This window comes from Hyla sarda, chromosome 1 (assembly GCF_029499605.1).
Source record: "Hyla sarda isolate aHylSar1 chromosome 1, aHylSar1.hap1, whole genome shotgun sequence".
Lineage (NCBI taxonomy): Eukaryota > Metazoa > Chordata > Amphibia > Anura > Hylidae > Hyla > Hyla sarda.
Genome location: NC_079189.1, coordinates 195,926,471 through 195,950,406, shown reverse-complemented (window position 1 = coordinate 195,950,406; position 23,936 = coordinate 195,926,471). Strand labels below are relative to the sequence as shown.

General features: G+C 41.7%; 1 protein-coding gene and 1 non-coding gene across 4 annotated transcripts; both read right to left on the bottom strand.

Moving 5' to 3' along the window:
* Nucleotides 1-14,552: 14,552 nt before the first annotated feature.
* On the bottom strand, nucleotides 14,553-23,747 carry LOC130303511 (histone H2A.Z-like). Of its 3 annotated transcripts, none has more exons than XM_056551829.1 (5): nucleotides 23,597-23,747; nucleotides 22,259-22,336; nucleotides 18,964-19,077; nucleotides 17,363-17,492; nucleotides 14,553-15,292 (listed from the first exon to the last, which is right to left on the bottom strand). In XM_056551829.1, exons 1-5 carry the CDS (start codon nucleotides 23,597-23,599, stop codon nucleotides 15,231-15,233), a joined length of 387 nt encoding a protein of 128 aa, XP_056407804.1. In that variant the 5' UTR covers nucleotides 23,600-23,747; the 3' UTR covers nucleotides 14,553-15,230. The 3 variants fall into 3 exon arrangements, with proteins under 3 accessions (XP_056407804.1, XP_056407803.1, XP_056407796.1); XM_056551828.1 differs by lacking the exon at nucleotides 23,597-23,747 and adding an exon at nucleotides 23,338-23,531; XM_056551821.1 differs by lacking the exon at nucleotides 23,597-23,747 and adding an exon at nucleotides 23,406-23,529.
* Nucleotides 17,597-17,679, bottom strand: LOC130345587 (small Cajal body-specific RNA 18). Its single transcript, XR_008884280.1, has one exon. It is a non-coding gene; the product is annotated as a small Cajal body-specific RNA 18 (non-coding RNA).
* Nucleotides 23,748-23,936: the final 189 nt, after the last annotated feature.

Here is a 23,936-nt window from a genome sequence, read left to right as displayed (position 1 = left end):
ATTGTTTTTTTGTGACATATTCTACTTTATTTTGGTGGTAAATTTTCGGCGTTAATTGCATCCTTTTTTGGTGAAAAATCCCAAAATTTCATGAAAATTAAGAAAATTTAGCATTCTGCTTGTAAGGAAAATGGATATTCCAAATAAATTTTATTTTTCTTCACAAATACAATATGTCAACTTTATGTTGGCATCATTAAATGGACATACTTTTGCTTTTTGAAAAAATTAGAGGGCTTCAAAGTAGAGCAGCAATTTTCAAAAATGTCATGAAAATTGCTAAATCTGAAGGGACAGATGTTACAGAACTACAACTCCCAGCATGCCTGGGCAGTCGAGGCATGCTGAGAGTTGTAGTTTGGCAACTTCTGGAGGGCTACTGTTTGGGCACCACTGTAACAGTGGTCTCCAAACTGTGACCCTCCAGATGTTGCAAAACTACAACTCCCAGCATGCCCAGACAGCCTTTGGCTGTCTGGGCATTTACTTTCACTTACTTTCACTTTCAATCCCCCCCACTGTCGATTCCCTACCTGATCAGGATCCTGCAGGCTCCAGCAAAGATCCCAGGTCCCCAGGCATCTTCTCCTGCAGGTACGGCCTCCATCTTCTTCCCAGAGCCCCTCGACATCCAGGGGCGGGCAGAACGGGGGGTTGCCATGGCAACCCCCTGTCCTGCGCTGCCATTGGTCAGAACTCCGTTCTGAGTAATGGCAGGGGATAGGAGTAGATCGCAGCTTTGCGATCTCACTCCAATCCTTTAGGCTGATCGGGGTTGTTGCTGACAACTCCGATCAGCCCTATTTTCCGGGTGATCGGGTCACCAGAGACCCGATCAGCCCGGAATTGGAGAAAATCGCATGGCTAGCGGTGGGGACCGGATTTCCCACGGGCGTATGGATACACCCTCGGTCCTTAAGGACTCGGAATGCAGGGCGTATCCATACGCCCTGTGTCTTGAAGAGGTTAACATTTTTTCCCTTTCTCTCTTTCTTTCTTTCTTTTTTTGTAGCCAGGTAGTGCTAAATTTAATGTTTATGTTTATATTTTGCTAAGCCAAGTGTGTTTTTTTTTTTTTTCTTGTAGAGTGTGTTTCCCGAGTATGGATGTTTTGAGGTATAGCCAGGTAGTGCTAAATTTTATTTTTATATTTTGATAAGCCAAGTTGTGCTATTTTTATGTTCATTTTTGGTATGTGTGTAAGTGTGTTGTTTTGTTCGGTTAGGTGGGTTGGTATATTTTAGGTTTTTGTAAAGCTGGGCTGGCCGGTTAGGCAGAGTTCTGTTTTTGTGTTTTTGTACTAGTGTATTTCTTATTTATGTTATAGCTGGTTAAGCTTGTTTTGTGTTCTTGTATAAGTTTTGTACTTTTATAATAAAAAAGAGTGTCAGCAGAGAGCACTGTGGTCAGAATGGAAAGAACTATACACCCTGTTCCAAATTATTATTCTATTTATGTGTCACAATGATTAAATATTTAGTTTTTCAGTTTAACTCATGAATGGCATTGTGTCTCAGGGCTCTTTTGATCACTAAAAACAATCTTGGACGCCTGTGAGCCCAATTTAAGGAAAAATTACTAAAGGTGGGTGTTCCACATTATTAACCCCTTCCCTCTTGGGCCATTTTTCATTTTTGCACTCTTGTTTTTCCCTCCTCACCTTCTAAAAATCATAACACTTTCAATTTTCCCCCTACAGACTCATATGCTTGTTTTTTGTGCCAATTTTACTTTGTAATACCATTAATAATTTCACCACAAAATCTACGGTAAAACCAGAAAAAAAAATTTGTGGGGCAAAATTGAAAAAAAAAAAAAAAGCATTTTTGTTAATTTTTGGGGCTTCTGATTCGACGCAGTGCACTTTTCAGTACAAATTACACTTTATCTTTAGTCTGTAGGTCCATACGGCTACAAGGATGCCTAATTTATATAGGTTTTATTTTATTTTACTACCTAAAGGACATGTCCAGTGCTCAATTTTCTTATTTCATCCGTTCCGGGCTGCAAAAAAAAAAAGAAAATAAGCTTTCTCTTACCTGCCTACGCTCCCCCGGTGCTCCGGTACAGGTGTTCGGTCCCCGGGCTGTATTCTTCTTACTTTCTGTTAGCCCAGCACGTCACATGGAGCTTCAGCCTATCACTGGCTGGGGCGGGACATCGCTGCGGCCGGTGATAGGCTGAAGCTCCGTGTGACGTGCCGGGCTAACAGGAAGTAAGAAGAATACAGCCCGGGGACCGAACACCTGTACCGGAGCACCCGGGGAGTGTAGGCAGGTAAGAGAAAGTTTGTTTTCTTTTTTTTTTTGCAGCCCGGAACGGATACAATAAGAGAAGTGAGCACTGGACATGTCCTTTAAAAAAAAATGTATAACTACATGCACCAAAATTATGTTTCAAATTGTCATCTTCTGACCCTATAACTTTATAAATTTTCCGTATATGGGAAGATATGAGGGCTCATTTTTTGCACCGTGATCTGAAGTTTTTATCGGTACCATTTTTGTTTTCATGAGACATTATATTTTCATAGTTTGGACATATGCACGTGGCGATACCACATATGTTTATTTTTATATTTTTTTTACATATTTTTTTTTTAATGGGAAAAGGGGGGTGATTCAAACTTTTAGTAGGGAAGTGGTTAAATCACATTTATAATTTTTTTTTTACACTTTATTTTTTTTTGTCCCCATAGGGCACTATTACATGCAATACTTTGTTTGCATACATTGAACAATGCTATGCCATAGGCTGGAATTCCAATTGATTTTTTTTTTCTGGGGGGGGGAACGCCAATTCTGCCGCATGGTGTTTTTTCAGCCCAAAAACTCTGTGGCCAGATGTTAGCTGTAAATCAATTAAAAAATGCAAAATTCTTTTCCCACTTTGCGTTTTTCAGTTTGTTTTTTATATACTTTCAGCATTGTTTCACTCTTTTTCAGATCCTTGGCGGTTTTGCAAAATTGCAGTATGTTGAGCCTGTGGCGTTTTTTCCCTGAAATTGTGGCGTTTTTCTCCCATAGATGTCTATGGGAGTAAAAAAGCGCCAAGAAAAACACCATGTGGGTTTAAACTTTGGCATTTTTACAGGCAGTTTTTATTCTTTTTTTGGACTTTAGCGATCCAAAAAAATGATGGAGATACCTTTTTTAATAAAATTTCGTAGGGTACCATTATAAAAAAGATACAGTAGTGATAAAAAAAATTGTATTTTACAAAATTTCGCTTTTTTATAACGAAATTTTCAATTTTATCAATTTATGGGGGGCAGGGCGCTAAAAATGTAGCCGACAATAATAAAAATGTAGTGTGTGTGTGTGTTTTTCACTTTTTATTCTTTATTTTTTATATTTTTTAGGTAGTACTACTACTCCCAGCATGGAACACACTGTTCCATGATGGGAGTAGTAGTACCTGTACTAATTGACAGATCGCCCTGGGTCTGTAGCGATCCTTCTGTATAATTTATAGATGATGCCGGCCGCTCTTCTATGGTCCCCTGCACTGACGTGTATATATACACCTATTCATATTTCCTACAGAGAGCTGTGATTGTCCAGATGGTTCCAGACAATCACAACTCTCTGTGGGAAATATGAATAGGTGTATATATACGTCAGTGCAGGGGACCATAGAAGAGCGTCTGGCAGCATCTATACATTATACAGGAGGATCACAGCGGGTATCAGGAGTGACACCTGCTGTGACCTGTCATTAACTGCAGGTACTACTGCTACCAACATGGAGAACACTCTGCTCTATGCTGGGAGCTGTAGTACCTGCATTAATAGACAGATCACAACAGGTATCAGAAGTTACACTCGCGATCTGTCTATGATTGCAGGTACTACAGCTCCCAGCATGGAGCAGAGTGTGCTCCATGTTGAGAGTAGTACCTGCAGTTAGGGACAGATGACAGCAGGTGTTACTCCTGACACCCAATGCGATCGTTCTATCTATTGCAGAGATGCGGAGCGGCTTTCTCCTGCACTCCGCATCTCTGTTCTGTACTCCGGCCAGTGATATGAATAGAACATCACTCATTCATATTTCCCTCTGAGAGCAGTGATTGGCTGCCACCATCGGGCCAATCCCCACTCTGGGCGGAAAATATGAATGAGTGAGGTGAATTTCTATTCACATCACTGGCCGGAGTACAGAGCAGAGATGGGAGCGCTATATAGAGCCGCTCCGCATCTCTGCTATACTATGGACGATCGCTCCTTACATCCAGGGAGCGATATGTCTATTAGGACAGGTACTACTACTCCCATCATGGAACAGTCTGATCCAAAGAATGTAAAAAAAATGTAAAAAAGAGGGGAAAAAAGTGAAACACACACACTTTATTAAACATTTATTAAAATGTTGCTATAACAAATATTCGTAAAATTTTTTTTTCTTTAAATACATTTTTTCCCCTCCCTACTGCATCTTTTTTTATTTTTTTTTTGGTACCCAACAAATTTTGAAAAAAAATGCCAAAGGGGCCAAAAATGCAATTTCCATTCAAATGCAAAAACACCAGAAAAAACTGCTGAACAGCCCACTTAGATAACCGGCAACAACAATCTCCCATTTTAGAGGGTTAATACCCGACATCAGCTTGATCGGTGATGTCTGGTATTAGCCGTGAGTCCTGGTTGCTAATAGCAACTAGGACCCAGCAGGTATGATGCGCGCTCAACTGCTGAGTGCGCATCTTACCACGGGAGCCCGCAGTTGACATAAATAAACATCCATTTGCGGGAAAGGGTTAAGCAGAACACCATTTTCAAACAATATGGGGAAGAAAAAGGATCTCTCTGCTGCCGTAAAGAGTGAAATAGTTAAATGTCTTGGACGAGGTATGAAAAATTAGATATTTCACGAAAACGTAAGCGTGATCATAGCACTATTAAGAGATGTGTGTCTGATTCAGAGCAACTGTGCATAAACCTTCTATTCGGCCACCACTAAGCAATGCTCACAAGCAGAAACGGCTGCATTGGGCAGAAAAATACATGAAGACTATTTTTCAAACAGTCCTTTTCACTGATGAGTGTTGTGCATCCTTGGATGGTCCAGATGGATGGAGTAGTGGATGGTTGGTGGACTGCCACACTGTTCCAACAAAGCTGCAATGTCAGCAAGGCGGTGGTGGAGTCATGTGTGGCTCCATCCTCCCCTGACCTCAATCCTATTGAGTACCTGGCAGTTTACATCCAAACAGCAGCTCTGGGCAATTCTGACATCTTACAAACAAATTCAAGCAGAAACTGTCCAAAAACTCACAAGTTCAATGGATTCAAGACTTGTGAAGCTTCTATCAAATAAGGGGTCCTATGGTAAAATGTAACGTGACCTGTTAAAAATGTTTAAAAAGTTAAAATGTTGTTAAAAGTTTGATTGAAATAGCTTTTGATTTTAGTAAATATGCTGCAAACACAACAAATGACAATTTTCAATTCTTTACAACCTAAAAGTGTTTTGAAACTTACTGTACATAATAATTTGGAACAGTACATTGTACGTTTTTTATGTTTTAAAAAAAAATACTGTTATCATTAGGAGATTTGTTCAATAAAATCTGAATTGTACTCTTAATAGTTGATAACATGAAAATTATGCTGACTGTTACTTATTTAGGTAAATGAGAAAAATATAATTTGCATAATAATTTGGAACAGAGTGTACAACTTACAGCAGCTGATAAGTACTGGAAGGATTAAGATTTTTTAAATAGATACAGTATAATGAGACACTCCCACAGTTACAGTTTCATTCTTTCAAAGTCACTCCCATGCTTACAGCATAATAAGCCACACCCACAGTTACTGTATAATTCTTCCAAAGCCACTCCCATGGTTACTGTATAATGAACCTCTCCCACAGATACAGTAAAATGAACCACAGTTACAGTATAATGAGCCTCTCCCACAGGTACAGTATAATGAACCACTCCCTCAGTTACAGTATTATGAACCTCTCCCACAGTTACAGTATAATGAACCACTCCCATAGATACAGTATAATGAGCCTCTCCCTCAGTTACAGTATAATGAGCCTCTCCCTCAGTTACAGTATAATGAGCCTCTCCCTCTGGGCATCTTAGCCATCAGAATACGGCTCCTTGGCTGATACCTTGGTTAGTGCCTAGGTTGAAGCCAGGAGCATTTTTGGCCCCTAAGTAGCTTCAGTGAAAAGGGGCATCAAACCTGGATCCTTGCAGGTGCCTTTTCGCCCGGAGGTGAAGGGTAGGTTTGTTGTGGGGCCTCTCTCCTGTTGGAGAAGGGCCTAGCTATAGACAGCTTCCTTTGTGCACGTTTTGTAGTGTGACACGTTTACACTTTTTCTTGCACTTTGGGTGATAGAGCACTTGCCTCTGCAAAAAAAATAAAAATAAAAATAAAAGAAAGAATGAGCCTCTCCCTCAGTTACAGTATAATGAGCCTCTCCCACAGTTACAGTATAATGAGCCTCTCCCACAGTTACAGTATAATGAACCACTCCCTCAGTTAGACAAGCCTGAAGAAACAAGTTCTGTGGACTGATAAGGTTAAAATTGAACTTTTTGGCCGGAATGAGCAAAGGTACGTTTGGAGAAGAAGGGGAACAGAATTTAATGAAAAGAGCCTCTGTCCAACTGTTAAGCATGGGGTGGATCAATCAGGCTTTGGGGTTGTATTGCAGCCAGTGGCACAGGGAACATCTCACGAGTAGAAGGAAAAATGGATTCAATAAAATTTCAGCAAATTTTGGATGCTAACTTGATGCCATCTGTGAAAAAGCTGAAGTTAAAGAGAGGATGGATTCTGCAAATGGATAATGATCCTAAACACACCTCGAAATCCATGGGGGATTACATCAAGAGGCGTAAACGGAAGGTTTTGCCATGGCCTTCACAATCTCCTGACCTCAACATAATTGAAAATCTCTGGATAGACCTTAAAAGAGCAGTGCGTGACAGACAGCCCAGAAATCTCAAAGAACTGGAAGACTTTTGTAAGGAAGAATGGGCAAGGATACCTCAAACAAGAATTGAAAGACTCTTGGTCGGCTACAAAAAGCATTTACAAGCTGTGATACTTGCCAAAGGGGGCAGTACAAGATATTAACTCTGCAGGGTGCCCAAACTTTTGCAGATGCCATTTTTTTTTTTGTTTTCTGTTATTTTGAAAGTGTAAATGATGGAAATAAAATCTAACTTTTGTTGACATAGTATAAGAATGTCTAATCTGTAATTTGATGCCTTTTGGAGATTTTTCCATCTCCAAACTTTTGATCCCCACTGTATGTATGAGCCAGGAGCATGTTCTCGAGCCTCAGTGCCCTGCTTGTCCTGTCCTCGCTTCCTGTATTTGGACTCCTCATTGAGACACACATGCTATAGCTGCATAATACACATTTTTTTTTAACCAATGTATATTACAAATATACATATAATGGTATTATGTACATTATATAAAAAGGTTTTTGTTGATGACAGGTACACTTTAAGTTTCGGGAGGTGGTCACCTACAATGGTTTTCAGGTAATAGGTGTGCCTTGTCAATAGTTATTTAGTGGATTTTTTTGTGACTATCACAGGGGAAGTTTTGGCTAAAATCAAGTGTACCTTTTCTGTTTATTGGCGATGTGGAAAACCACCAAGGCAGAATAGGGAACCACAGAGAGCAGGTGAACTGGGGATGGCTATAAGAGCACCAGCCATCCCCGAAACAACCTGTTCCCTCTGGATTTGGCCCTAAGGTCCAAGTAGGAAAAAAGCTGAGGTGCAAAAGTGCCCTGGGAGTGGTGAACCCAGGGTGCCAGAATTCACTTGGGAGTAGCAACCCCACTTGAAAGTTGACATCTCAACATTAAGGCCATGTTCACATGGTGGAAATGACCGCACGGAAAATTTCTGTGCAGACATTCCACAGATAGCTGAGCCCTGGTATAATATACTAGGACCACTCAGAAGACGACAATGCATTTCCTTGAGGAACATCGAACCTGTTCATTGTATTTCCGCTCCAGATGTTGCTGTCGTGGAAATAACGGGATTATCCACCATAAGGTGACTTATCTGCCAGTCGTTGCCTTCTTTTTGTGAAATGGCTATTTCTTGTTAGTTCCCTCCAACTACAAGTCCCAGGATAAGTGTGAGTTCACTTCTCTTCCTCTCACACACCACCCCACCCTTTGCAGTACACCTGAGCTACAAGTCCCATGCAGCTATATTATCAACAATACTACATTTTACAGCCTCTGTAGCAGACCAAAAAAAAATAATATATATATATATCCTGGAATACCCCTTTAAGGGTGTATGGTGCAGCTCCTGACACGACCCCTAGCCAATTACAGTAGCAGAGGGCCACCACTGATATCCAACATGAACTGCATTGATCTGTGTGCTCCAGCCAGGCCCTGGGACTGAAGCCCTCCAGCTACTTCAACAGTGGATCGATCAAGCTGCAGGGGTGGGGTTTTGTGAACCAGAAAACCGATCAGCTGAGAGGACGGCAGGAGGAACCTTGGCTTCCACCAAGTTATCCGATCGACGCTCCAGTCAGCCATGGCAGACTGGAGCGCCAATAACACTGAACATTGTTTTGCTATAGCATTGAACAGTGTACGCAATATAAGGATTGTATGTAATAGTTCAGTATGGGGACTAAAAAGTGTATAAAAAAAGTTAATGTGAAATAAGTTTAACACCCTTTTTCCCATTCAAATAAAAAGTCAAACAAAACATGTGTTCTCACTGTGTGCTTAAATATCAGAACTCTAAAAATATAATGTTAAACCGCACAGCCAATGGCATTTAAGTAAAAAAATAAAGTCCCAACAAGACAAATAGTACAGATATAGCAAAAAAAAAAGAAAAACAAAACAAACAAAAAAAAAACAAAGAGCCCTCATTTATAGAGATGAGCGAAGTTAATGATTCGATTCGTCACGAACTTCTCAGCAGTTGCTGACTTTAGCCTGCATAAATTAGTTCAGCTTTCAGGTGCTCCGGTGGGTTGGAAAAGGTGGATACAGTCCTAGAGAGTCTCCTAGGACTGCATCCATCTTTTCCAGCCCACCAGAGCACCTGAAAGCTGAACTAATTTATGCAGGAAAAGTCATCAACTGCCGAGCCGAGAAGTTTGTGACGAATCGAATCATTGTAACTTCGCTCATCTCTACTCATATCTATGTATACATAAAAATGGGTCAGGACTATTTTAAACATACTAATTTTGTTAAAGTTATTTTTTAAAGTAAAACAAAAGTCAAATCTATATAATTTGTGCATAATTACTATATGGCCCAACAGAAGATAATGTGGCATTTTTACCGAAAAGTGCACTGCATAGAAACAAGCCAAGTTGTAGTGGCGAAACTGGAGGCACCGCGTTGAAACCAATATTTTTTTGTTAAGGCCGCTACCCTGAACCCCCCCCCTCCCCCATTGCCACTGCTCAAGCCACTTTAACCTCCCCAAAAATCAATTAGCAAAATGCAGGGGTGCAGGATAGTCATGAGGCAGCAACAGCAGCAGTATCTGCCGGGAGCCAGTGGGCATGCATCCTGCCAGGCAGGGAGCGAGCACAGGCTGATTGGCTGACTGAAATAGGACCGATTGCCCGGCCGGTGTCGGTCCTAATTCAGTCGTGACGTCACGGCAGGCTGCAGCCGGCCACTAGGAGGGAGACCCCTAGTGGCTGGTTTTCAAATAAAAGAAACTATTTTAATAAAAAATAAAGTATATTCGAGATGTTGCAGTACATAAGTACTACAACATATCCAAAAAAAGGTTGGTGACAGTGCGCATTTAAATTAAACAGTATCTGACCTTCACTTACAGCAACAGTCAAACATTTAAAAACGAATGACCGCCTACTTTGCTGTCCATTTCTACAGATACCAATAAACTGTAGAGGTTCATGTCCTAAGACCCTCTGGGGGATATTTATCAAAGCTGTCTATGTCCTACCTCAATATAGACCAACCTACAGAGGGTTAGGCTGGTCTATTGTGCACCTAATTGATCAGAAGGCGCACGGCTCTTCATAAATTCTGCGCACAGACTGAGATCTATGCTTTAGACTATTTAAACCTGCGCCAGCATGGTCTGACATTTCGGCGTACTTTCAGCCGATGCGACTTGTCTCTGAAAAGTCGCTTTTGATAAATTCAGACCCAATGCATTTCTGTTTAAAATAGACTAGCATGCATCATGTTCTAAAAATCCTCTAGAGCAAAAGTCACAAAAAAGTCGCACATATTTAGACCGACTTTCTGTGCGACAAATTTAGACAGGAAAAAAACAGTCTAAATCCTTTGATAAATCTCCCCCTCTATATCTGAGCTGCCAATCTTACTAATGATAGCCATGTATACAATAAAGAATGTGCCTGACTTTCCTTGCCAGGTCAAAAGCCACTGCCAGCACACAAAGGACATTGAGGGGCATATCAGATTTGTATTTACAAACTTTGCTTAATGACCACAGAACTGTTCTACCTTAAAGGGGTACTCCACCAAAAAAAATATCCCCTATCCAAAGGATAGGGGATAAGATATCTAATCCCAGGGGTCCAGCTGCTGGAGACCCAGGCAATCTCCAGGCCGGCAGAGACCATGTCCGGAATACGGAAGCCTCCGTGTTAGACATGCCACACCCCTTCCATGCACATCTATCGGGGGGGGGGGGCAAAGGTTAGTATGTAGCAGTCACGCCTCCTCCCACAGACCTGAATTGAGGGGCATGGAGACTAGTTGACAGTCACCTGGCACAGAGTGGAGTTTGCTCCATGCACTGGATGACTGGGGGGCTGCAGCAGAGATCCTCAGTGGTGGGACCCCCACGGTTAGACATCCCCTATCCAATATATAGGAGATAAGATGTTTTCTGGCAGAGTAGTAGTAGGTGTTCCATAGTGTAGCAGCTGTGCAACAATTGTATTAATGTTGCACAGACCTTAAAGGAAAACTGTCAGATATTTTCTCCTGCACTATCCACAGTACTGGTGGATAGTGCAGGAGACTTTAAGGACCGGGGTTTTTCCGTTTTTGCATTTTCGTTTTTTGCTCCTTGCCTTTAAAAAATCATAACTCTTTAAATTTTGCACCTAAAAATCCATATTATGGCTTATTTTTTGCACCACCAATTCTACTTTGTAATGACATCAGTCATTTTGCCCAAAAATCTACTGTGAAACGGAAAGAAAATCATTGTGCGACAAAATTGAAAAAAAAAAACACCATTTTGTAAGTTTTGGGGGCTTCCGTTTCTACGTAGTACATTTTTTTGGTAAAAATGACACCTTATCTTTATTCTGTAGGTCCATACGATTAAAATGATACCCTACTTATATAGGTTTGATTTTGTCGGACTTCTGGAAAAAATTATAACTACATGCAGGAAAATTAATACGTTTAAAATTGTCATCTTCTGACCCCTACAACTTTATTTTTCCGTGTATGGGGCGGTATGAGGGCTCATTTTTTGCGCCGTGATCTGAAGTTTTTAGCGGTACATTTTTGCATTGATAGGACTTATTGATCGTTTTATTCATTTTTAAATGATATAAAAAGTGACCAAAAATACACTATTTTGGACTTTGGAATTTTTTTGCACGTACGCCATTGACCGAGTGGTTTAATTAATGATATATTTTTATAATTCGGACATTTCCGCACGTGGTGATACTATATGTTTATTTTTATTTACACTTTTTTATGGGAAAAGGGGGGTGATTCTAACTTAATAGGGGAGGAGTTAAATGATCTTTATTCACTAATTTTTATCACTTTTTTTTTGCAGTGTTATAGCTTCTATAGGGACCTATAACACTGCACACACTGATCTTTATCATTGATCACTGGTTTCTCATAGTAAACCAGTGATCGATGATTCTGACGCTTGACTGCTCATGCCTGGATCTCAGGCACTGAGCAGCGATTCGGCGATCGGACAGTGAGGAGGCAGGTAGGGGCCCTCCCGCTGTCCTGTTAGGCTGGGTCCACACTACGTTTTGTCCCATACGGGAGCGCATACGGCAGGAGGGAGCTAAAACCTCGCGCTCCCGTATGTGACCGTATGCGCTCCCGTATGTCATTCACTTCAATGAGCCGACCGGAGTGAAACGTTCGGTCCGGTCGGCTCATTTTTGCGCCGTATGCGCTTTTACAACCGGACCTAAAACCGTGGTTGACCACGGTTTTAGGTCCGGTTGTAAAAGCGCATACGGCGCAAAAATGAGCCGACCGGACCGAACGTTTCACTCCGGTCGGCTCATTGAAGTGAATGACATACGGGAGCGCATACGGTCACATACGGGAGCGCGAGGTTTTAGCTCCCTCCTGCCGTATGCGCTCTCGTATGGGACAAAACTTAGTGTGGACCCAGCCTAAGCCGTTCGGGATGCCGCGATTTCGCCGCGGGTATCCAGAACAGCCCACTGAGTTAACCGGCAGCTTTTACTTTCACTTTTAGCCGCGTGGCTCAGCTCTGAGCGCACAGCTAAAGGGTTAATAGCGTGCGGCGCCACGATCGGCACTGCGCGCTATTAACGCCGGGCCCACCGTGATATGATGCGGGGTTACCGTGTAACCCTGCGTTATATCACAGGAGCAGGACCAAGGACATGCCTGTACGTCCTTGGTCCTTAAGGGGTTAAAACAAGCCCTACCTTACCGGGATCCGCCCAGCCGTTCGCCCGCAATTTTAGTTTTATTCTATGGGTATATCTTGCTGTAACTGGCACTGATGTCATATTCATCCCCCCTCCCTCCAGTTAGGAGAGGCGAAGAGAGGGAGAGCTGGAAGGAGGGGGGGGGGGGGGGGGGGAAGAATATTCATAAGCGGTGTTTATGTAAGTGCAGAAGCCCCGCCTGTGCCAGTTACAGCAAGATACACAGAATAAAACTATAACCAAAGTTATGGCACAGTATAGTATATATTAGGGATCTATGATTCCTATATACAATTATTACATATAGCCCTGCTATACACTCCCTAAGAATATGTACAAGAGAATGGGATGGAGTAATAAATTGATATTATGACTTTATTAATAATTCATTACATTATAAAAACAAGAAAAATCATAAAAGGGAAAAGCCAACTTGTGGTGGAAAGAGGGCGTCACTCCAGGAGGTCCACAATGTAAACTACAGTATTAGACACATTTCATAAGTTGCACTACTGCTCATTCTATTGCACAATCCCATAGAGGATATACCTCAACAACTATAAAGTGCTTAGAGACATTATACATACCAATAAATAAAATCAAAGTGCAAATGGAGGGACCACTGGAGAGACGCCACCCCAACGTACGTTTCGGGTTGTCCGTCCTGGGGGTGGCGTCCTCTCAGCAGGAGCTGCTTTTTATATGGTTCCCGTCCAATAACATACATCCACGTCATCCTTACATATATTACCAGGTAAGACATACCTTTCTATTGGCGCATGACGCCTGGATCCGAAAGCTCCGCTACTTCGGCTGTATTCTATCCGGCCGGTCATGTGACCGCCATCATGGCCGTGCCGGGGACGCGGCGACCGGAAGTAGCGGAGCTTTCGGTGTCATGCGCCAATAGAAAGGTATGTCTTACCCGGTAATATATGTAAGGATGACGTGGATGTATGTTATTGGACGGGGACCATATAAAAAGCAGCTCCTGCTGAGAGGACGCCACCCTCAGGACAACCCGAAACGTACGTTGGGGTGGCGTCTCTCCAGTGGTCCCTCCATTTGCACTTTGATTTTATTTATTGGTATGTATACTGTCTCTAAGCACTTTATAGTTGAGGTATATCCTCTATGGGATTGTGCAATAGAATGAGCAGTAGTGCAACTTATGAAATGTGTCTAATACTGTCATTTACATTGTGGACCTCCTGGAGTGACGCCCTCTTTCCACCACAAGTTGGCTTTTCCCTTTTATGATGTTTTTTAATGAATTATTAAAAGTCATAATATTTTTTATTAATTACTCCATCCCATTCTTTTGTACATATTCACAGAATATAACTACAATCGCGGGCGAATGGCTGGGCGGATCCGGGAAAGGTAGGGCTTGTTTTTATCTGTGTATCCCGCACTATCCACCAGTGCTGTGGATAGTGCGGCAGAAAAATATCTGACAGTTTTCCTTTAATACAATTGTCGAATAGAGTTATAGGGCAGGGTTGAATTGCCCTGTGAGATTTCACAAAAAGTCGCACATTATAAATTAGGGAAGACTGCACACAAAGTGATCTAAATAAGAACACTTCATGATCAGGAAGAGAAAGTTGAGTTGCCCATAACCGGATAGCTTCTTTCATTTTTCAGAGGCCTTTTCACAAATTAAAGCGACCTGATTGTTTGCTATTGACTCAGCAACTTTCTCTGGACAGGTTTTGATAAGTCTCCCCCATGGTGTATAGAGGATTGAGTTAAACAGTAGTATGCATGGCCTCATGGAAATGCAGTGAGCCCATGGAAGCTAGTCAGAGCAGTGTACAGATCAAAGGAATACTGAAGCAGCTGTCCAACCTGTGACTGCAAGGAAATCCCACAGCATATCCAGAGAGCAGAGAATCTTTTTTGCAAGTGTTTTATTACACATAGGAATCCAGTAAGTGACCATAGTGAAATACTTCCTGTTTATTAAATTCTTTGTGATGCACTTAATGTAGACATTTTTATAGCATAACCACATGTCAGTGTCAGCTAGATGTGGATCCACAAATGGAAACTGCACCTCAAGATCAAACCTTCCACAGCCTGCTCTTAGTAGCCAGGATCTAAACCATTTGTGCAATTTAGGAGTGGGTATGCCACAATATCCCAGATGGGAACAGCAGTTAGGCATTTAAATGCAGTCAGGAACTTCCTAATAAGACTGAGTTGCTATGTTTTAATGAACAAGTGCCACTACGATAAGCGTGTCAATTTTCACTAACAGCCAAAACTGATTCCCTAAGGATCAATGTTGCAGGTGATTTAGAACAGTAAGTCAACCCATCTAACTAGACTTTACAACACATCTACACAGGAATCTAATATTTATTTAGAGTCAGCAAAACAATTAAAGTTCCATAGAAAAAAATCCAAAGCTTAAAAAGTTAAAAAAATCCCAGCCGATGCAATACAGAACTGGCTTCCTTGAAGCCAAAACTTAAAACTGGTTACTCCAAATGCCTGGTTGTAACTCCGATGGTAGGTCAAGCATATTCCAGAAAAGAAGTCAAGTCTATATCCATGTCCGATTTTTAGTTATACAGTCTTTTGCTGCCCTTTCTTGCCGATCAAAGACTTGTGAATATGAGGAATGACACCTAGAAAGAAAGAAACAATGAGGTAAACCCTTGTATTAATTAAACTTCAGCAGTGACCACCTAATAACCACATATTTCTGTCAGCTCATTTGAGCAAAGTTTATGGCTCAGATTTATGAGGATGTGAGAAACTAAAGAGATTTTGGCTAAGAACCAATCACAGCTCAGCCTTATCTTCAGGTCTGGTAAAGTGAAAGCTGAGCTATGATTGGTAGCTTTAGGGGAATCTCCAGTTTTTATCACACAATTTGATAAATCTGGTCTTGTGTAGGAAGTGTCAATCCTTCATATTCAGTTCAGGGTCAGATACGATACCATTACATATGGACATTTCGGTTACTTGACTTGTCAACAGGTACAAATACAAAACATATTCGTATATATCAATGAATAGAAGAACATGTCAATGTTTGTCTGTATTTACAAAGTATTCCTTGTTCTATACCAATATGCTTTGACACTTTGACCCTTGTCAACGGGTATAAATCCAAACAACCATATGTAATAGTATCTTATATGAACCTAAAGTACAGTAATTCAAAAAGTTGCCATCTTCTGAATATGAAATAGAGCCGAACAAATTTGTTTCAAAATGTTGGATATTGCAATTTATTCACAAGTTTGTGGAATTATAATTGAAGGATTTCTGCCTATTTCTACACGATGTTCTGGATTATCAATCTGCCTTACATCAAAACTATAGTTTTGCCCAAACAACCACAAATTTTACCAGAGCTCATTAACATATGAAACCTGAGCTGTGATTGGTGCCAGAGATTGATAAATCTGGGCCATTGAGCCTTACCAGCCTACATATTAGGGGCATTATCGGTAGCCTACTTATTTGGGCATTATCGGTATTGGCAATTACCTTGCCGATAAGCCCACAATGCCGCCCCTGCACCACTCCCACCGCGACCCCCCCCAGTTTTACAATTACCTGTTCCCGGGGTCCACGCTACTTCTGGCTCCTGCTGTGTCCTGCGTTATGCTGTGCGCAATGACGAATGACGTGACACCACCGTCAGTGCGCACAGTGACAGCTCAGGAGGATGCCACCGGAGCCAGATGTAGTGGACCCTGGGCCCCGGGAACAGGTAATTATAAAACCAGGGATGGGGAGGCAATAGGGCCGGGGCAGTGCGGCGGAGCGGTGATAGGACTCAGGACCCCCGGACAGGGGGAGCGTAGTGGGTGGCGGCAGCGGTCTATGGCACCGCAAAAGCCACTGCAGTTCATTGATTTAAAGCGCCCGCTTTAAATCCATGATCCGCAGCAACGTCGTGCAGGGGGGGGGGGGGGGGGGAGGTTTGGGGGGTAAATAGCCGATAACTTATACCGGAACAACAGTATAAGTTATCGGCTATCGGCCCTAACCTCCACCGAATATCGGTATCAGCCCTAAAAAACGATATCAGGCAATCCCTACTACATATAGCATTCTAAAGGGACAGAGCATTGATATTTTCTTGAATGTGAGTAAGATCATCATCAAGGTCAGGCTGATTTTACAAGAATTTAAAGCAATTTCATCCTTTCTAAAATGCCTGTCATTTAAGCATACAAGTTTGGCTCTTATGACCTTCACATGGAATTTATAAACTAAAGGTTGCATTTTTAATGCATCTTTTTTGAAGACACTGTTGACTTGTGACAGATTGCAAGTCACATCTATTTGATCAGCTTAGAATGCAGCATTACATTCTCAACTAAGATTTATGCTGTAAGAGTTGAACCACCTAAAGCCACATTTAACTGCAGGCCTTAAGCACCATCAACAGAACAAATTAATAAATTCACAATCTCTCATATTTCATTTGCACCTGTAGACCTCCCCTTATATGGAATTGTGGCTGATCTAGCCTGCCCTTGCATCAGTAACTGGCCTTTTTCAGATTTTTTTAATCATTTCATTGCTGTCAGCCACAAGTGCACTGGATAAGTGAACTATTGGCAGTGCAGAAGAGTACATACTCCTGTAAATTTAATTGTCATTATTTGTGTTTTCCTAGATCATTTGAGCAGACTCTAGTAACAAGTTTGCTCTAAGGTGTTGATCAGAATACTTACCACCGCCAGCAATAGTAGCCTTAATGAGGGCATCAAGTTCTTCGTCACCCCTTATGGCAAGCTGCAAATGACGTGGTGTGATACGCTTCACTTTGAGATCTTTTGAAGCATTTCCTGCCAACTCAAGTACCTGTAAAGTGAAGCGAAAGGAGTCTTAAGATGTTTTCTATATTTGGGTTATGCAGATAATTGTGGAAATAAGTGTTACAATGCAGAGTACTTTACATCAATAACTGGTCTCAGAAACACACAGCACTATTTCTACCATATTGTTCATATGAACTAAGATTGCGCAGTGGGCTAGTCATCACTGACCAGTTATCAAATTTAGTACCAAGTTTTAACCCTGCAGCAATTTTTGTTCTATCAAATTTGCAATGTGTTCTATTGCCTCCAATTTTAAGTATTATTTTTAATTATAAACCTCTACTTACCTTCAATGCTCCCACAGTACCTCTGGTGTCCTGCTAAAGTCCCAATGTGTCCTAGTATGACACATTGGGTCTGGATGCCTCTTTGCCTCACAGCTCAGAAAGACAATCCCATCTTAGGGAGTTTATTTTTGTTTTTATACCCCACACAATGAGCATAGTTTTGAAACAGGCTATATTTTAACAGGACAGTGTACTTTATAAGAGTACTGACAGCAGAGTCAATGATGCTAATATACTGGTACTAGGTAAATGCAGATGAGCGATCACATCAGTGTTTCTCAATATACAATAGCAAGAAAGGGAGTACAGCACTGTCTAGTTATCTTTATTCAGAACATAAAGACAGCAGGGGCGTGAAAGAAGATTACTAGACAAGCTGGGTGGCACTCATTTTCTTCCTATTGTATATTGAATGAACTGTCTTCAAATAGTACACTAGAATCGCAGATAGCATTACCATCCACAATGTGTCAAGTGATCAAATTGTGAATAGTGCGGCATATACTGCAGTGCCAGCTACTCCTTCCTACTGCCAATTTGTGTTAGTCATGCCATTTAAGAATATGGATGAAATTTTACTATGCAAGCTAGTTTGGTGCACCCTGCTACACCTGCCAGACTGGTCCAGTAAGGACACCCTTCTAATATGCATAAACTGAGTTATGTAGCTGCTATGTGCTGTGGCATTCCACACTTGCTGCCGAGAATGTTTATAAATATTAAGGGAGGTTCTTACGGGACCTGGTGTAATGCGTAGCAGTGCACTTAGGGCAGAACAATGCCCTGTGTACAGCAAAGGCTAATGTTGGCTATTAACCATTTAGATACCACTGTAGTATCACAGCGGCATTTAAACAGACTTCCTAAGTGACATTTGTGGTGTAATAACTTGGAGCAGCTCCCCACAATATGTTCTGTTGTGACTGCCGCCTAAAACAGGCTGCCATTAGAGCATAGATATATTTGCTGCAAAACAGAAAAAAGTACTGAACTTATGTTATGGAAAAATTAGTACAAAGGTCGGCCCTGCAAAAAAAAAAAAAAGCTCTCATAAGGATATGTTGTGCAATCCACAAAGTTATGGCTTTTATAAAAAAAAATATAAACAAAGATGTACTGGCCATTAAGGGTTAAACATTCTCGTTAAAGACTTCTCATTTAGTTTACCTCAGCAGTAAGATACTCCAGAATTGCTGCTGTATACACAGCAGCTGTTCCACCAACACGTCCATGACTGGTTGTTCTGTTTTTCATAAGCCGATGGATACGACCCACTGGAAACTAAAGAGGAAGTTACGTTAGATTTGTAGGTTAACAAGTGTGAACTCTAACATGGTGAACATTTCTGCACACCATCTAAAGATAACCGACCGCAGGATCACAGATACTAGTCTGAATACAGTGACCCCTCAACTTACAATAGTTTCTACATACAATTGTCTATTCTGAACCATTGTAACTTGAAACAAGACTCAACATAAAATGCTACAGACAGTCCAGATCTTTGAGACCTGTCAATGGCGGGAAGAACTAACCAATTAGAATGGGCATTTTACTGGTAAACCCTTGTATTACTGAAGTGTATGCACTGACTGGCTGTCTGGTAGCACCCCCTACAGTACAGGGTGGTATTACATATTCAGTACTCTACCTGTGCCACAGTTAGCTGCTCCTTTGGACACCAGGTGAGGGCGGCTCCATTTTACTTAGGTCATTGTATGTACTGTACAGGACCCTGAAGAAGCTCCTGTCCTCTACATAGACAGTGATTACAGCAGCTCTTATATTATAGATAAAGTAAGTCCTTATAGATAGTTATCTACTTTTCTCTTTAATCTTCACTTTTTCCTATTTTTGGATGACATTTTGGTGGCTTCAGAACCGATTACCAGGTTTCCATAGAGTTATCGTCTTAACATACAATGGTTTCAACATACAATGGTCATACTGGAACCAATTAATAATGTTAACTTGAGGGAACAATATACAGGTATATAGTTCAGTCAATCCTCAAACACTACCTGGTTCGGATACGTTCATGGATTCTTGAGTCATCTTCCTTATTGCTCATATGCTAATGTTTAGTGAAGGCAGCTCCTATCCTTTCAACAAACACTTTCCCCTTGGTCCTGGCTGCCCCCTGAACAGCTGACGTGAGAGAATATCATGGATATTCATGAACGGGAGGAGTGAGCGGGACCCAGGGGATGGGAAACAGCTAGCGGAAAGTGCAGGAGTCGTCTCCATAGCATGGAATAGCAACAAGGAACATATCACAAGAATCCCTAAATGCATCAAAACCAGGTAAAAAGCATTTTAAAAGGGGATCCCCTTCAATATTGGTATATTCGTGTTAGTTTTACTTTAAAGCCATGCCTTCACTAGTGGAAATGTTTGTGCAATGCTAAGGCCAAGAACCCCCTTGTCTCAGTTCTGCCAATACATTGATTCATTTGTTGCAATAAAACCAGCCAAGACTAGGCAAATATTCCAACTTGTGGCTGTGCCAAAACTAAGACATTGCCACTTTAGACAGATATTCCACAGTCTCATACAGCCTCAAAATTTTGTTCCCATGCATACAAATTGTGAGGATTAGTTTATAATGAAATGCTATCTTCCCCTCCATTCACTTGCCCCATTCTGCCTCCAATCTCTTTAGGAGCAGAGGTCACGCTCCATACACCTGGCATTGCTGCTTAGTGATGGGAGCCATGATGCCAGGAGTATGAAGCTTGACCACTGAGGCCACGGCAGTCATGAGATGTCTGCTGCTTAACCCCTTAACGACCATGGACATTTCTTTACGTCCTGTGGCCGGCTCCCGATCTGTGAAGCGCGTTCAGAAGCTGAGCGCGCTTCGTATCTATGGTGTCCAGGTTGCTATCAGCAACCAGGCCCCGCTGCTAATAACAGACCGACGATCCAGCTGATGTCTGGTATTAACCCTTTGAATCCATGATCAAAGTTGATTGCGGCTTCTAAAACGCGAGAATACACTGCCGGTTAGCTCAGCTGACCGGGATCACCGCGGTGAAATCTCGGTGTCCCAAACAGCTGACAGGACAGTGGGAGGTGGCTTACCTTGCTCCCGGCTGTCCAATCGGCGTTTAATTGCACCAAGCCTGAAATCCAGGCTTGAGCAGTCAAGCGCAGAATGCATTGAACAGTGTATGAAGTTTTATAGCCACTAGAGGGGGCTTTAACTCTGCATAAAAAAAGTAAATAAATGTGATTTAACCCCTTTAATAAAAAATCAGAATCACCCCTTTTCCCAATAAAAAAAAGTGTAAATAAAAACGTGTATAACCACGTGCGTAAATGTCCGAACCATAAAAATATATCGTTAATTAAACCGCACGGTCAACTGCGTACATGCAAATAAAATTCCAAAGTCCAAAACAGCGTATTTTTGGTCAGCTTTTATACCATTAAAAAGTTTGAGAATAAAAGATTGTACCAATAAGAACTTCAGCTCATGGTGCAAAGTTAGCCCTCATAACGCCCCGTTCGTAGAAAAATAAAGATATAGGGGTCAGAAGATGACACTTAAATGTATAAGTTTTCCTGCATGTAGTTATGATTTTTTTCCAGGAGTAAGAAAAATCAAACCTATATAAGTAGGGTATCATTTAAATCGTATGGATCAACAGAAGATAAGGTGTCATTTTTACCGAAAAATATACTGTGTAGAAACGGAAGCCCCCAAAATCTACAAAATTGTCACTTTCTCTCCCTGTTTTGACAGATTTTTGGGTAAAATGACTGATTACAAAGTAGAATTGGTGGCACAAAAAAAAAAAGCCATAATATGGCTTTTTTGGTGCTAAATTGAAAGATATTTTTAATGTAAGGAGGAAAAAATTAAAGTGCAAAAACTGAAAGACTGTCCTTAAGGGGTTAAGAAACATTTGAACAGAGTAAGAACAGTGGATCAGCACAGGAGTGTTATTTTAACACATTTGGGGACTTAGAGTACTCTGGTGCAGAGTATCCTGCAAAAAAAATAAAAAATATCAACCATCACCCACCTTCCTGGGTTCCCGCGGAGAGCCACTACAGCTGATCAGTCCTCCGGTCCATCTCCTTCATACTTCCGTGTGAACGAAGCGTCACATGGCGCTCAGCCTATTATGGGCCGAGGCAGAACATCGCGGCAGCCGGCGATAGGCTGAGCGCCATGTGACGCTTCGTTACACACGGAAGTATGAAGGAGATGGACCGGAGGACCGATCAGCTGTAGTGGTGCTCTGCGGGAACCCCGGGAGGTAAGTGATTATTTTCATTTTTTTGCAGCCCGGGCAGGACAGAGCAGGAGTACTCTGCACCAGAGTACTCCTTTAAAGTTAAACTCTTACAGAGAAGAGTTTTAAAGACTCCAAATATTAAGGATTGAGATACCATTATTTTCTATCCATACAAACCTTAGACAAAATGATTATTTTTTTTAACTCTTGCATACCTGAAGTCCTGCTCTTGAAGAGCGGGTGATTGAAGAGTTTTTTGATTTGCCTGAATCTTTACCAGCCTTGCCACCAGCCTGTAAAAAAAAAATAATAATTAGAAAAGCTACTAACACACACACACATTAGGATTATAGTCAGAGCTGGGCATAAAAACAAAGTCCCTACGATCTTGCATACAAACTGCTTGCACATCTACCATGTTTTTGATTCCCACTTAAATACTAGGTCTCAACGTTCCAAACCCAATCAGTTCATTAAAGTAAATGGGGAAACAAGAGTTAGTTTTATAACAAGCTTTGTGATGGGTGCTGACACAACTACCATGGTGCAAAGATCGTGATATGATTGAGGCCCTATAGCAGTAGTCTTCAACCTGCAGACCTCCAGATGTTGCAAGACTACAACTCCCAGCATGCCCAGACAGCCAACAGCTGTCCAGGCATGCTGGGAGTTGTAGTTTTGCAACATCTTGAGATCCACAGTTGAGACCACTGGCATAGACAAACCCTGTTGTATTAGGAATAGAGTCCCCCCCCCCCCCTCCATGGAGGAGCAAACATATGTGCCCACTATTAGTAATGGGCATTCTGTGGGGTCTAGGGGGAGATCAAAACTTGTGTAGAGGCAGAGTGGTGCAGTTACCCATAGCAACCAATCAGATCGTTTCTTTCAATTCACAAAGGCATCTTTAAAAGTGAAAGCAGCAAGCTGATTGGTTGCTGTGGGTAACCGCACCACTCTTCCTCTACACAGATTTTGATAAATCTCCCCACAGGCCCATAATATAAATTAATTTAATATATATATATATATATATATATATATATATATATATATATATATATACACATATATATATACATATACATATATACACACATATATATACACACACATACACACATATACATACATATATATATACACACACACACACACACACACACACACACGTTCTCTCCATACTCTTTGGTTACAGATACATGGGATCAGCAGATGGGTAGGGGCAGCAACCAACACACCAGGGTACAGATAAACTAAAAAGGGAGAGGAGCCAGGACCCTGCATTGTATACCAAGGAATAAGACATTGGAGATGGGCTGCACCATTAGTGAACAATAAGCCCACCCATGTAGCCATAACCTGGTAGGACGGACGCTGGATATATAGGATAAAACCACCAAAGTGAATAAGCACGTGCATGGCCATAAAAAAAAAAAATGTGTGAGTCACACAACCGCAGCCTCTACCGCACATAAACCCCAACAAAGCGTCAGCACGCGGAGCCCTGCTCACCGGCCGCAGCCTCCCGTTACATTACCGCGCACACTTACCATGATCACAGCACACTACGAAACACAGCTCCGGAATCAAAGCACAAGCCCTCCCGCGGCCACAACCACCATTTATATGGAGTTGTAGCATCCGGGCACTCGAGTGCAAAAACGGACCAATGGCGTGCCTCCTCTCAGTTTAGAGGCGGAGTTGGGTGGGGGACGACGAGAGGTGGGCGGAGCTACACCACAAAGCGCGTTTGCTTCAGCTTGATATGAGCGGGAAAAATTAAACAGTGTGGGATAGTGGGAAGGAATAGAGAGGGACAGTACTATGGAATTATGATACTTGTCTTATATGTGAGCAGTTCTCAACCTGTGTATAAAGACTTAAAGGGAC

Bases quoted from the DNA above. Each gene is read 5' to 3' on its own strand.
- LOC130303511 (XM_056551821.1), bottom strand. From the start codon at position 23,519: ATGTGCGGTAGAGGCTGCGGTTGTGTGACTCACACATTTTTTTTTTTT. The intron at 19,078-22,258 runs GTATGCAAGAGT...CTTCCTCTTTAG, and splicing joins CTTCAAGAGCAGGACTTCAG to TTTCCAGTGGGTCGTATCCA. The intron at 17,493-18,963 runs GTAAACTAAATG...TTCACTTTACAG, and splicing joins TGGAGTATCTTACTGCTGAG to GTACTTGAGTTGGCAGGAAA.